General features: G+C 35.9%; 1 protein-coding gene across 1 annotated transcript in view; it reads left to right on the top strand.

Annotated features, from left to right (window-relative positions):
* Nucleotides 1-15,217, top strand: part of SMC1B (structural maintenance of chromosomes 1B) — an 89,565-nt gene that overhangs the window by 41,779 nt on the left and 32,569 nt on the right. Inside the window, 3 exon segments of the mRNA XM_076007828.1 lie at nucleotides 11,736-11,873; nucleotides 12,165-12,281; nucleotides 13,365-13,494. Coding sequence (XP_075863943.1) covers nucleotides 11,736-11,873; nucleotides 12,165-12,281; nucleotides 13,365-13,494 — 385 coding nt within the window.

A 15,217-nucleotide genomic window follows, 5' to 3' on the forward strand; every position in this document is an offset into this window, starting at 1 on the left:
TCTACAAATTCTCAGCTGTAAAAATTGCCACATTATGTTTTGATTTTATATCTTTATGTATATTTCTCTAAGGTAATATATTTTTAATTTTACAGACAGTAGCTCTTGATGGAACATTATTTTTAAAATCTGGGGTGATCTCTGGAGGGTCAAGTGACTTAAAATACAAGGCTAGATGCTGGGATGAGAAAGAGTTAAAGAATCTAAGAGATAGAAGAAGCCAGTTAATCCAAGAGCTAAAGGTAAATCTATGACATAGAAGTTATAAAATACTAAGTAGAATAATTGTGTGGAATTTTTGGTAATAAAAAAATCATGCCTATAGTTAAAAAATTTCAAATAAAGCAGAATGGAATAAAGTTAAAAAATAAAAAGCCTTTTCTTCCCCTTCCTAACATCTCAGTGGTATTTACTGAACAGTTTGATACACGGCCTCTAGAAATTTTCTTTGTATAAGCAAGTATATGTATTATTTTTCCTATATCCTTTGTTTTATAATAGACTTTGGCTATTGCAACAAGTATTTGCAACAAGCTTTTTCATTTACTATCATAACATGACCTGTTTTGATTTTAGCATATAAAAAGTTATTTTTAATGAATCCTGCTTGCCTGGTAGTAGAATTTATTTATTTAACTAGTCTCCTATTGAAGGACATTTGTTTTCTGCTGTTACAAATGGTGCAGTATTAAATATTCTTTAGAGAGAGAGAATAACATACTGCCTATGAGTATAAATTCTGTTGCCAAGCTGCCTGGGTTTGAATCCTTCCTCTGCCAGTTACTGGTAGTATGACCTTGGACAAATTACCTTAACCCCTTTATAGCTTAGTTTTGCCATCTGTAAAATGGAGATTAATAAAGACACCTTCCTTTTACGGTTGTAAGGATTAAATCAAATAATACAGATAAAATATTTACAGCAATTCCTGGCATATGAAGAAATATATAAATGTTTGTTGTATTATTATTACACATTTGTATTATTACACATTTGTTCGTTATAAATATACCTCCAAGATGAATTTACTTAAAGTGGAATTTCTGGGTCTAATAGTATATGTATTTAAAATGTTGATAGATATTGCTAAATTCTCATCAAAAGGAAACCTGTAGTAGAGTGTACATGTCCCTAGATTGCAACACTGGATATTAGCAAATATATTAACTTTTGCCAGTCTCATTGGTAAAAAAGTATAACCCAATTGTTTGATATGCATTTCTTAAATTATAACTAAGGTTGAGCATTTCCTCATATATTTATTTATTGGTTCTTTGAAATTTTTTCTTCTGTGAACTACTTATTTTCTACACACATTTTTCTAGTAAATTATTATTTTATTACCTATTTTGAGAGTTATTTATATAAGTAAATTATTCCTTAGTCATATATGTTATAAATATTTTATTTGACTTTTTAGTTGGCTTTAATTGGGGTACCAATTTTATATAATTTTATTGGTATATAAATTGGTATAAATTTATATACCAATTTTAAGTATAATTTAATAAGTTTTGTGGTTTTTTTTTTTTGAGACAGAGTCTCACTTTGTTGCCCATGCTAGAGTGAGTGCAGTGGTGTCAGCCTAACTCCTGGGTTCAAGTGATCCTCCTGCCTCAGCCTCCCAAGTAGCTGGGACTACAGGCATGAGCCACCATGCCCAGCTAATTTTTTTTTGTATATATATTTTTAGTTGGCCAATTAATTTCCTTATACTTTTAGTAGAGACTGGGTCTCGCTCTTGCTCAGGCTGGTTTCGAACTCCTGACCTTGAGTGATCCACCCGCCTGGGCCTCCCAGAGTGCTAGGATTATAGGCGTGAGCCACCGTGCCAGGCCTAATTTAATAAGTTTTGACAAATATATGTGGTCATATAACCACCACTGCAATCATGATATAGAACATTTCCATCACCCCTCAAAATTCCTTTGGACTCCTTTTCAGACAGTCCTTCTTCTGGCCTCCTTGGGGCCCTAGCAACCCAATCTGCTTTCTGTTACAGTTTTTACTCTTCTAGACTTTTATATAAATGGAATCACACAGTAAGTCTTTTGTGTTATGCTTTCTTCACTTAGCCTAATGTTTTTGAGATTCATGTTATATGTATCAAAAGTTTATTTCTTTTTATTGCCAAGTAGCTGTTTGACAATGATATTGTTCTTTTTGTCATAAATGTTTTTTAATCTTTATGTAGCCAAATTTATTAATATTTTGTAACTTCTGGATTTTAGAATGTATTATACTTAGACTGAAGATCAGGTTCTGAAGATCACAAAATAAATTCAATAATGCTTCCTTCTAGTACTTTCATGCATTTAACATTTACTTTTTTTTTTTTTTTTGAGACAGAGTCTTGCTTTGTTGCCCAGGCTAGAGTGAGTGCCATGGCATCAGCCTAGCTCACAGCAACCTCAAACTTCTGGGCTCAAGCAATCCTGCTGCCTCAGCCTCCCAAGTAGCTGGGACTACAGGCATGCGCCACCATGCCCGGCTAATTTTTTCTATATGTATTAGTTGGCCAATTAATTTCTTTCTATTTATAGTAGAAACGGGGTCTCTCTTTTGCTCAGGCTGGTTTCGAACTCCTGACCTTAAGCAATCTGCCTGCCTCGGCCTCCCAGAGTGCTAGGATTATAGGCACGAGCCACCGCGCCCAACCAATATTCAACTTTTAAACATTTTATAAATTTAGGCCTAGGCACGGAGAAAGTTCTGGGAAGATGGCAACTTGAAATCAATCTTGCTTCCTATCCATGTCCATACTAAGATCCCATCTGTATGTCTCACCTGAACCAGTGACAGCTAGGTGGGATGATGTCTTGGGTTCTGAGGGAGGCTAGTGGGAAAAACTAATACAGGGCTTTCTCACTTTTGATTTGTGAAAAGCACTTGGAGAAGAATCAGGACATAGGGAAATCCTAGGGTAAGTTAAACATTTGTCCCATGTGAGTAAGCCTGGTCTTCTTGAACCCCATAAAGCTAAATATTAGCTGAATTGGTAGGATATAGCCTCCTTATTCCTGAGTTTGAGAGAGTTCAGGGAGACCAGAGAGACATCTTGTCCTCCATGTCAGTGGGGTACTGACAGTCTTCTGTTGTAATTGCTGGCCCTAAGGTATGGAGAATGCTTGTGGGGCTGCTGCTATTTAGGGTACATTAATTCCCAGACCTGATCCTCAGTGGGCAAAGAAATGCATAAATGTATCTGAGGTATTCCAGGAACCAGTCAACAACTTGAGCAAAAAAGGTAAAGGAGCATTAAGGAGATTCCATATAGTGTCAACCCTCCTCCTGCCACTCTCACACACAAAAATTTAATAAGGCTTTTTTGGAACTAAAAAATACGTTTCTTAACTATAAAATTCAGTAGATGAATTGAAGGAGAGGCCATTTTCAAGAACCAAATTAGTAACCTGGCAGACCAAGTAGAAAAAGCATCTCAGCCAGACACGGTGGCTCAAGCCTGTAACCCTAGCACTCTGGGAGGCCGAGGCGGGCGAATTGCTTGAGCTCAGGAGTTTAAGACCAGCCTGAGCAAGAATGAGACTCCATCTCTACTAAAAATATATAGAAAAAGATTAGCTGAGCATAGTGGCACATCCTGTAGTCCCAGCTACTTGGGAGGCTGAGGCAGTAGGATCGCTTGAGCCCCAAGGAGTTTGAGGTTGCTGTGAGCTAGGCTGACTCTACGGCACTCTAGCCCGGGCAAAGGAGTAAGACTCTGACTCAAAAAAAGAAAAGAAAAAGTATCTCAATGAGAAAAACTAAATTACAAAGATAAATCATGAGGAAAATAGAGACTTAGCAGATAGACTCAGGAGGCTTCATGAGAGAATAATACATTCTTGGAAGGAGGAGAAGGAACACAAAAGTGGAGAAAATCAAATAAAAAAGAAGAAAATTTCTAAGGATCAACCTTGGTTTACCAATTGAAAGGACACACATAGTTCTATAAAAATTTGGTGAGAAAAGGCCCACAATTGAATCTTGGCATAGTTCCTAAACACCTAAGTCATAGAAGCAATGCTAAAACTACATCCCCCTTCAAGAAAAATTCTTTATAGGATTAAAAAATCAAGCTTGTATCAGGCTACAAAAATGGATGGGACTATAGAATAGCTACAGGGAAAAGGACTATAACCCAAGATACCATTTACCTTCTAGAAATCTGTATATAAGCAAATTCAGAGAGGATATCATTCATATGCCCCATGTGACAAAAAAATTAGAGAAAATACTATAAGCAGCACATAAATTAGAACAGACCTAATTATAATAAATGAGTGCTAAACTAACTCAGCAAAACTAAAGAATTGGAAATGGAGATGTAAATGTGTTCCAAAGGTCTCCTCTGTAAGGAGAGGAAGTTAGGATATTCTGTTCTAAAGATGTATTTTAGGAGACTGGGGGACAGAGGTGGTGTTACTGGCTGTTAAACTCCTCGGTTCTTGTCTTCTGATCTAAGAATGAAAACGAGACAGTTTTGAAGCAGCAAACAGCAAAGTTTATTAAAGTGATAGTTCATTCTTAAAGGGGTTAAGAGATGCCACACGTCCAAGCGGACTGTGGCCCTGGGGTTTCTTTGGGTCTCTAATCAGCAAGCAATAGTACACTCCCAAAGGGGTAGGCGTGGACACGCGTCCCAGCTGACAGTGGCACTGGGGTCTCTTTGTCATCCCTTTTTCTCTTGTCTGGCCTCTCCTTTGTGACATCTCTTTTTTTCTTGACCAATCAGGATGTTGTCTTCTTGAGGGGGGGGAGTTTTTCACCTTACTGTGGTTAGACTCAGATGTGTTGTTGTGCCCAAAGCCCACTGGCAAGGGGTGGGAGGGACTGTAATGTATAATGTGCCCTGTGTTGTTTCTGTTGTTTCTTGTGATAGTTGTGGTTACTCTTATCTTGTTACTCTTACAGTATGTTCTCTTACTCAGCATCACATTTGTTTACATTGCTTGCTTTAGTATTTTCTCTGCTCATGTCTCACTTTTCTTATGCTAACATTCTGTGACACTTATGGCTACCCTAATCTTGCAGTGTTTTCTTACTCAGCATCCCGTTTGTTTACACAGCCCATTCTGTACCTCCTCTGCTCGTGTCTCATCAACAGTGGAATTAGAGTGTTAAAAAGTATACCAGGTTAACACAGGAACAAATTACCAACCAATAAAAACAATGAAAAGAATGAAACAAAAGTAAGATGAAAGAAATAAATTTTTGTGTGTCAGTGAATACAGTAAACATGAGTTTGGATTTAAGTCTCACATTAAAAGACCAAGACTATCATAGGTTAAAAAACTAAATGTGTTTATAAGAATTCATCTGAAAGTTAAATTTTGAAAAAAATGGAATGAGCACCTGATAAATGCAAACAAAAAGAAAATGGGAGTGACAATATCAGAAAATGTAAACTTTAAGGTTAAAAAATCTTGCAGGCCGGGCGCGGTGGCTCACGCCTGTAATCCTAGCACTTTGGGAGGCCGAGGCGGGCGGATTGCTCAAGGTCAGGAGTTCGAAACCAGCCTGAGCGAGACCCCGTCTCTACCAAAAATAGAAAGAAATTAATTGACCAACTAAAATATATATATATATAAAAAATTAGCCGGGCATGGTGGTGCATGCCTGTAGTCCCAGCCACTCGGGAGGCTGAGGCAGTAGGATTGCTGAGCCCAGGAGTTTGAGGTTGCTGTGAGCCAGGCTGACGCCACGGCACTCACTCTAGCCTGGGCAACAAAGCGAGACTATGTCTCAAAAAAAAAAAAAAATCTTGTGTATAGTAAGCTTTTAATAAATACTTATTGAATGAAGTGAATAAAGATGTTATGTAATAAAAGACAAGGAAGATCTCTATTATAAACCTATTTGTAGCACATAACATCTAAATATTTATAGTATTGTTAATTAAAGTTAACTTTAATTACTTGTTAATTAAAGTTAACTTTAATTACTTGTTAATTAAAGTTATAGGGGAACATTTTAGCAGTGTGACTCAGAGTAAGTTCCTTATATACTTTATGCATTAGTTTCCTCATCAATAGAGTGAGGGTAATAATACCACCTATTTCATAGCATTGTTAAGAGAATTAAGTTAATGAATGTAAACTGCATAGAACAATAAGTGCTGAATAAATTTGAAATATTTAAATATCTATGAAATACTGATACAAAAACTGATCATATGCTTAGCCACAATGGAAACCTCAATAGTTTTTTTAAAGTAGACATTTTTATAGGTCACCTTGATCATAATTTCATGAAATTACAAATAGTGACTAAAAATATCTTTACATAAAATTAAGAAGTGTATTTGTAGGTAGTTTTGGGATCAATGAAGTAATCAACAGTGGCTCATGCCTGTAATCCTAGCACTCTGAGAAGCGGAGGCGGGAGGATCGCTCAAGGTCAGGAGTTCAAATCCAGCCTGAGCAAGAGTGAGACTCCATCTCTACTAAAAATAGAAAGAAATTAATTGGCCAACTAAAAATATATAGAAAAAATTAGCTGGTCATGGTGGCATATGCCTATAGTCCCAGCTACTTGGGAGGCTGAGGCAGAAGGATTGCTTGACTCCAGGAGTCTGAGGTTGCTGTGAGCTAGGCTGAAGCCATGGTACTCTAGCCAGGGCAACAGAGTGATATTCTCTCAAAGTAAAAAAAAAAAATCCTAGTACTCTAGGAGGCCGACGCAGGCAGATTGCTCGAGGTCAAGAGTTCGAAACCAGCCTGAGCAAGAGTGAGACTCCATCTCTACTATAAATAGAAAGAAATTAATTGGCCAACAATATATATAGAAAAAATTAGCTGGGCATGGTGGCGCATGCCTGTAATCCCAGCTTCTCAGGAGTTTGAGGTTGCTGTGAGCTAGACTAACACCACGGCACTCACTCTAGCCTGGGCAACAAAGTGAAACTGTCTCAAAGAAAAAAAAAAGAAGTAATCAAAAGGTAGATTACAAAATGTCTTGAAAATGGTGAATAGGAACATACTGTCTACCATTATCTTTGAGATAGACTAAAAGCTACAATAAGAGGAAATTGCCTTTATTATTAAAAAAGAAAGATGAAATATAAGAAAACTCATCACTCACCTTAAGAAATTAGAACAACCGGCCAGGCCCAGTGGCTCATACCTGTAATCCTAGCACCCTTGGAAGTCGAGAGCAGGAGGATTGCTTGGGCTCAGGAGTTCAAGACGAGCCTGAGCAAGAGCAAGACCCCATCTCTACTAAAAATAGAAAAATTAGCGAGGCATCATGTCAACTCTCCTGTAGTCCCAGTTACTTGGGAGGCTGAGGGAGGAGGATCCCTTGAGCCTAGGAATTTGAGGTTACAGTGAGCTCTGACTGGGCCACTGCATTCCAGCCAAGGACTCTGTCTCCCTCCCCCCAAAAGAAAAGAAATTAGAACAACCACAAGATAACAAAGTTTAAAAAGGAATTTTTTAAAGCTGACAGAAAATTCAAAATAGAAGAGGAACAAATGGATCTAAAAGCTGGTTCTTTTGAAAAACTAATAAACTCTTTGCAACCCTAGTAAAAGAGAAGCTAGAAGTAAACATACATGATCAGGAGTGACACATTAAAATACTAATAACTTTAAAAATCTAACATGCAAATAACTATAGTTTTAAAAATTGAAAATCTGGAAGAAATTAGTGACTTTCAGAAAATATGAATTACCAACATTGAACAGAAAAAAGTGGGACACTTGATAGGAATCGATGTGGTTGGCTGGTCCAGTTTCTATCCACAACTTCCTTCCTTGCTTGTGGAATGTGAAAAACTAAAGCAACTTGATTTCCTAAGTTTCCCTGTATCTAGGGGTACCTGTGTGACAGTTTTGACCAATGAGATAAATCAAAGTGTTAGTGTTACCGTTTGCATTTTCTTCTTCGTGCCTAGAACACAATCAGGAAGCCTGGAGATGGAGTAGCAATCTTGCTATAAAAAAGCAAGTATGAGGATAAAAGCCATTGTACTAAGGAGCTGAAAGTTGGGTAGTTGCATGCCATTGTTGAGCCACTGCATCACTCTATATTTGTGAGGAAAAAAACCCTATATTTTAAAGCCACTGTTAATCTGCTGCTGAAAAAAGGTTTCAGAAAAATGGTGTAGCTGCTATGAAAAATAGTATGATGGCTCCTCAAAAAATTAAAAATAGAATTACCATATGATCCAGTAATTCTTTGGGGTATGTACCTAAAAGAATTGAAAGCAGGGTCTCAGAGATATTTTACACCTGTGTTTATAGCACCATTATTCGCAATAGCCAAAAGGTAGAAATAATTGTGTCTATCAGCAGATGAATGGGTAAACAAAATGGTATATACATACAATGGAATATTATTCAGCATTAAAAAGGAAATTTCAGCACGTGCTATAACATGGATGAACCTCAAGGACTTTATACTAAGTGAAATAAGCTAGTCACAAAAGGACAAATACTGTCTGATTCCACAAACTAATGTGAGGTACTTAGAGTAGTCCAATTCATAGAGACAGAAAGTAGACCACTGGTTGCCAGGGGCTGATCGAGGGGAGAATGAATTGTTAATGGATTTAGAGTTTTAGTTTCACAAGATGAAGAGAGTTCTAGAGATTGATCCTACACGATGTGAATGTAATTAAACACTACTGAACTGTACACTTAAAAATGGTAAATAAAAATATGTTTTGTATATTTTGCCACAATAAAAAGAAAAGACTATGGGACCAGATGGGTTTACAGCTGAGTTCTATGTAATATAATTCTAATGTTATTTAAGCCATTCTAGATCACAGAAAAAGACACTTCCCAGGCATTTTATAAAGGAAGTACAACTTTAATATCCCTTATGAGTATAAATGCATAATTTCTAAATAAAATGTCAGTATTATATAGAGAATTCAGAATGTGGTAAGAGAATACATCTGACTGGATAGAATTTGTTTCACAAATGCATGGATGTTTCAATTAAGCAGTAAACATAATGCATTACATCAATGTATTAAAGGCAGGAGAAAATTCATATGATTATGTATAAAGAAGACATTTGATAAAATTCAGCAACTAGGCCAGGCGCGGTGGCTCACACCTGTAATCCTAGCACTCTGGGAGGCTGAGGTGGGCGGATTGCTCAAGATCAGGAGTTCGAAACCAACCTGAGCAAGAGCGAGACTCCATCTCTACTATAAATAGAAAGAAACTCATTGGCCAACTAATATATATAGAAAAAAATTAGCCGGGCATGGTGGCACATGCCTGTAGTCCCAGCTACTCGGGAGGCTGAGGCAGGAGGATTGCTTGAGCCCAGGAGTTTGAGGTTGCTGTGAGCTAGGCTGACGCCACGGCACTCACTCTAAGCCTGTGCAACAAAGCGAGACTCTGTCTCAAAAAAAAAAAAAAAAATTTAGCAACTAGTTGTAATTAAAATACTAAGTTAAAGAGTAATGGTAGAAATTATTTAAATAAATAGCTCTTATTCAAAATTAACAGAAATGATTACTTAAGTGGTGAGAACACTAAAACCATTTTAGTTAAATTAAGTAAACTGGGGACAATAGATCATGCCTATAATCCTAGCACTTTGGGAGATCGAGCTGAGAGGATCACTTGAGGCCAAGAGTTCGAGATCAGCCTCAGCAACATAGTCAGACCTGTCTTTACAAAAAACAAAAAAATTAGCTGGGCATGGTGGTGTGTGCCTATAGTCCCAGCTACTCAAGAGGCTGAGGCAGGAGGATCAATTGAGTACAGGAGTTTGAGGTTGCAGTGAGCTATGATGACACCATAGCCCAAGCAACAGATGGAGACCCTTTCTTAAAAGAAAAAAAAAAATTGAGAAGTATCTATTTATCACCATTAATACTGAGTGTGGTCTTGGAAGTTACAATAAATACAGTCAGGCACAAAATGAAATAATTTATATAAATCTTTGAAAAGAAGGGATAAACTAACTTGATAAGATTACAGTTTAAAAGCTACTAGATTTAATAAGATAGTATGAGGGCTATATAAGTAAACGAAAATCTGTAGTTTTTCTTCATACTATCACGAAGCATCTAAAATGGGGAAAATATTCTGCTCACAATAGGAGTAAGTTTCAATGTAAAGGCACAGTAATTATTTTAGAAAACTAAATCTTAAGGACGTGAAACGAAAGGAAAAATTTACTAAATTCATAGGTTAGAAGTCCTCCCAATTAAAATATAACTTGAATGCAATTTTAATTAAAATGCTACCAAGGATTTTTCAATTGAAAAATGATTTTCTAATTTTTACAAATGAAGAATTTCCTGAGACTAGTCAAATAATGTGACAAAAGAGAATGAAGTAGGGACTTCCCTTACTGGCCTACAGAATACTCTGAAAAGCCATTGTAATCAAGTTGATATAGTATTGGCATGGGAATGGACAAAGTAATGAAACAGTAGGAATTCTAGAAATAGAGGTACTATATTTGACAATTCAGTATTCAACAAAGATGATTTAGTTTAGTAGAAAAAGGACAGATTATTTAATAAGTGGTATTGGTACATCTGGAGAAATTAATTTTGTGCCCCATCTATGACTTACATAAAAATAAATTCCAAATGGATTAAGAACTTAAATGTACTGTAAAATAATTTTTAAATGAAGACCATAATTTCTGTCCTAAACTCTTTTACAAGTTGACATGAAAAAGACATCATAGAAATACCTGGGCAAAGGATAGGATCAGACAATTCACTAAAAGAAGAAATCCATATGGCTAGTAAACATGAGGAAATGCTCAATATAGAATATAGTATTTGAGGGAATATAAATTAAGATTACTTTATGCCTATCAGTAAGACTTGGAAAAATAAATATATATAATGCTTATTGCTGGTGGAGATATGAGGAAAAGAGTACTCATACATTATTTATAAAAATGTGAATTGTTACAGCTTTTGGGAAACAATCCATATCAGCTATTAAAATAAAAACATGAACACTTTTGACTCATCAGTCTCAACCCTGGGGAATCTATTGCATGGAAACAAAAACAATAGTACTTGAGAGTACACATGGGGGTATGCTGTTGTAGTGTTGTTTGTGGTGGCAAAAACCTGAAAACAAAGTGAATGGCCATCATTAAGAGAATAGTTGAATAATTTTGATATAAACTCTGGGATAATATGCAACCATTACAAGGATGATTTTAGAGCTTTACTGATAGACTCCTATGAGTGACTAAATGAGAAAAGCGTGTTCCATGTGATTTAAATTTGCGTGAGAGCCCTGATAAAGCCAGTAGACATAGGTGAATATGTATACACACGTATTTGTGTATCATAAGGACTTGGAGAAAAACATAAAATCTAGGGAGTTAGTTGAATAATAAAGTAAGCAAAGGAAGAAAGGAATGGAGGAGACAAGCAAAAAGATAAGAATGTACTGAAAGCAAGGCAGTGTGTATCATATGATCCCATATATGCTAATAATTCAAGATGGATGGAATACACCCTCCTCATTTTTCATTTTTCTTGCCTAATTCTTTTCTGTTAGTGGTTAGTTTTTTGAATAAGCTGTATGGCATCTTGGTTACTACAGATGGCTAATGTACTTAATTGCTTAGTCTCCTGTCGGAAGAAGGGGAGGTAAGCGGGTTTGGTTGTATGTAAAAAACAGTGAATTATTACAAATGAAAATACTTTGAAAAGTGAAAGAAAAACAAATTTTAAAAAAGTAAAAGTGCTTTTCTATTATAAAATATTCACATATTTTTCTTTCTTTTTAGGATTTAATGAAGACACTCCGCAAAGAAACAGATTTGAAACAAATACAGACTCTAGTACAAGGAACTAATACACGACTCAAATATTCACAAAGTGAACTAGACATGATTAAAAAGAAACACCTTGCTGCTTTTTACCGGGTAATAAAGACTTACATAAAATTTGATGGAAGTTAGAAACAAAACATACTAATAGAATTTCAGGAATTACATTTGTACAGCACCATGTAATCTTTAGATACTTTACCCCATGATTAAGATTATATTATAGTCCTTTAATTATTTTTATGATGTTTAATCTTGTTATCCAGCTGAATTAATCTTATCTCATTGATTCCTCTTTTATTCTAAAAGACACCTATCACATTTTTGACTTTACTATATAAAGTTAAATAAGCCATATTAAAAAGAAAACTTTTCTTTTGTTATTAGGAACAATCTCAGCTACAAAGTGAATTATTGAATATTGAGTCTCAATGTACTATGTTGAGTGAAGGAATTAAAGAACGACAACAAAGAATTGAAGAATTTCAAAAAAAGATAGATAAGGTCATGAATGTTACGTTTATTACTAAATGGCATATACAATTCTAGACCAGATACCAGATTTAGGGCTTCTTAAATATGTGCTAAAGCAAAGGAGGGTGATAGTGCCCTATCAGAAACAACACGTAAGCTAAGTTTTATTTAGTTTGGTTTGCCAAATTAATTTTCTTATGTCTTTTGAGAATCACTATTGCCAATCTCAAGAGACAGTGACCTGTGAATACTGTCTTTACAACCTCTCCTTGCCTGTTGTAAAAATTATAGCATTTTGCTCTGGACAATAAAGATATGGTCATCTAGCCTCTGTTTATAATGTGAGAGAAACTTCTGATTTAATTCATTCTATTCTTGGGTATCTCTAACCCTTAGAAAGTTATTTGTTACACCACCACTCTATTAATTTCACCCATTGCAGGCTGGGCACAGTGGCTCACACCTGGCATGGTGGTGCATGCCTGTAGTCCCAGATACTTGGGAGGCTGAGGCAGAAGGATTGCTTGAACCCAGGAGTTTGAGGAGGTTGTGAGCTAGGCTGACGCCACGGCACTCTAGCCAGAGCAACAGACTGAGACTCTGTCTCAAAAAAAAAAAAAAAATTCATCCACTGCTTTTATTGCATGATTTGAAAGCACATTCATGTTGCTCTTTAATTATCTCTTTTCTAGGTTAAATATCCCTAATTTCTTTAATCACTTCATATTATTATAGATTTGAGACCAGCCCTGGTAATCATTCTCTGGATGCTCTGTTGTTTACTAACAGACATTATAGTATTATTCATATATAAAAAATCTTTATTTTAGAATGTTGTTTTTGATGTGTCTAAAGTAAATACAATCATTCTAATTTTATATTAAACATTTCATAAATCCAAAACAGTTAATAAGGCCAGTGAAAGTAGATGGACATAGTTTATGGAGTTAAAGGAAGAGAAAGCACTGGCTCCCCAAAATACAGTAGTGGCTAATGGGATTAGTTTTTTACCTAATCCAGGAAAATCTTGAAGGGAAAAACTTATATATAAGCATTGTCTATATATTTCTTTAAATTACTTATTAAACTAGTTGTTTTAAAATAACTTAAAAGGTAGAAGATGATATTTTCCAACACTTCTGTGAAGAAATTGGCGTGGAAAATATTCGTGAATTTGAGAACAAGCATGTTAAACAGCAACAAGAAATTGATCAAAAAAGGTATTTTTATTAAAAAAATGTTGGTAAGCAGCTTACATATATATACAAGTAACTATTATTCCATAATTTAGTATGCCTATGGTAGTTTTTATTTCAGTTCATCAAGAAATAGCTAGTAAAAGTTTATATTCTCATGAAGAGATCCAGGTTTTATTTTATAATTTTTTAAAGAGAGAAAACACAAAGCTACAAAAGAGAATAGAGGCATAATTATATACACACTGGTTATTAAAAGAATAAGATACTGGCCGGGTGCGGTGGCTCACGCCTGTAATCCTAGCACTCTGGGAGGCCGAGGCGGGCGGATTGCTCAAGGTCAGGAGTTCAAAACCAGCCTGAGCGAGACCCCGTCTCTACCATAAAAATAGAAAGAAATTAATTGGCCAACTAACATATATATAATATAAAAATCAGCCGGGCATGGTGGCTCGTGCCTGTAGTCCCAGCTACTCGGGAGGCTGAGGCAGGAGGATCGCTTGAGCCCAGGAGTTTGAGGTTGCTGTGAGCTAGGATGACGCCACGGCACTCACTCTAGCCTGGGCAAGAAAGCGAGACTCTGTCTCAAAAAAAAAAAAAAGAATAAGATACTAATTTGCTTAGTTGTCTATAAATATCCACATATATGAATAAAATTAATAATTTTCAAGAAATAATATATTACCAAAAATTAGCCCAAACAAGATAGAAAAATCTAAGGAGGCCAGTTATCATAGGAAACAAAAGTAAAAAGCTTCCTACCCACTTCATTCCCAAATGTACCAGGCACATATAGCTTCACAGGTAAATTACCCCAGCAAACTTTAAAGATGCAGGTAATTTCACTGTCTAATGTTTAAACAAATGTTCAACATTAAAACTGTTTCAGCGTATAGAAGAGGAAGAAGAAATTAATCTTTATAAAAATTAACATAATATTGATGCTGAAATCCAAAAAGATACACAGTAAGAAACTATAAATAAAGCCCACCTATAAGTAACCAAATAAAACAAGGTTAAATACAAACCAGCAGTATGACACCAAAATAATATACCATTATATAGTGGGCATTATATAAGAAATATAGGCCGGGCACGGTGGCTCACGCCTGTAATCCTAGCTCTCTGGGAGGCCGAGGCGGGCGGATAGCTCGAGGTCGGGAGTTCGAAACCAGCCTGAGCAAGAGCAAGACCCCGTCTCTACTATAAATAGAAAGAAACTAATTGGCCAACTAATATATATAGAAAAAATTAGCCGGGCATGGTGGCTCATGCCTGTAGTCCCAGCTACTTGGGAGGCTGAGACAGAAGGATCGCTTGAGCCCAGGAGTTTGAGGTTGCTGTGAGCTAGGCTGATGCCATGGCACTCACTCTAGCCTAGGCAACAAAGCAAGACTCTGTCTCAAAAAAAAAAAAAAGAAATATAATGATGGTTCAGTATCAGGAAATCTATTGATGTAATTTACTATATTAATGGTCAAAGGAGAAAATCATATGATCAACTCTAAGGATGATGAAGAAGGCACTTGACAAAATTTAACATCCATTCTTGATTGAAAATGTCAATAGTTAGATACCTTTGATATGAGAAAATACATCTCATTGGAAATCAGCATTGTGCTTTCATGGAGTAACACAAAGTGTTCTTGTAATGTTAGAAACAAAAGAAGAATATTCATTATCACCACTGTTTTCTAACATTCTTCCTAGAGTTACTAATCAATAGAGTTAGACAAGAAAAAGTATAAGACTTGAAAGTAATGTCACCAA

The sequence above is a fragment of the Microcebus murinus genome, chromosome 10 (assembly GCF_040939455.1).
Source record: "Microcebus murinus isolate Inina chromosome 10, M.murinus_Inina_mat1.0, whole genome shotgun sequence".
NCBI lineage: Eukaryota > Metazoa > Chordata > Mammalia > Primates > Cheirogaleidae > Microcebus > Microcebus murinus.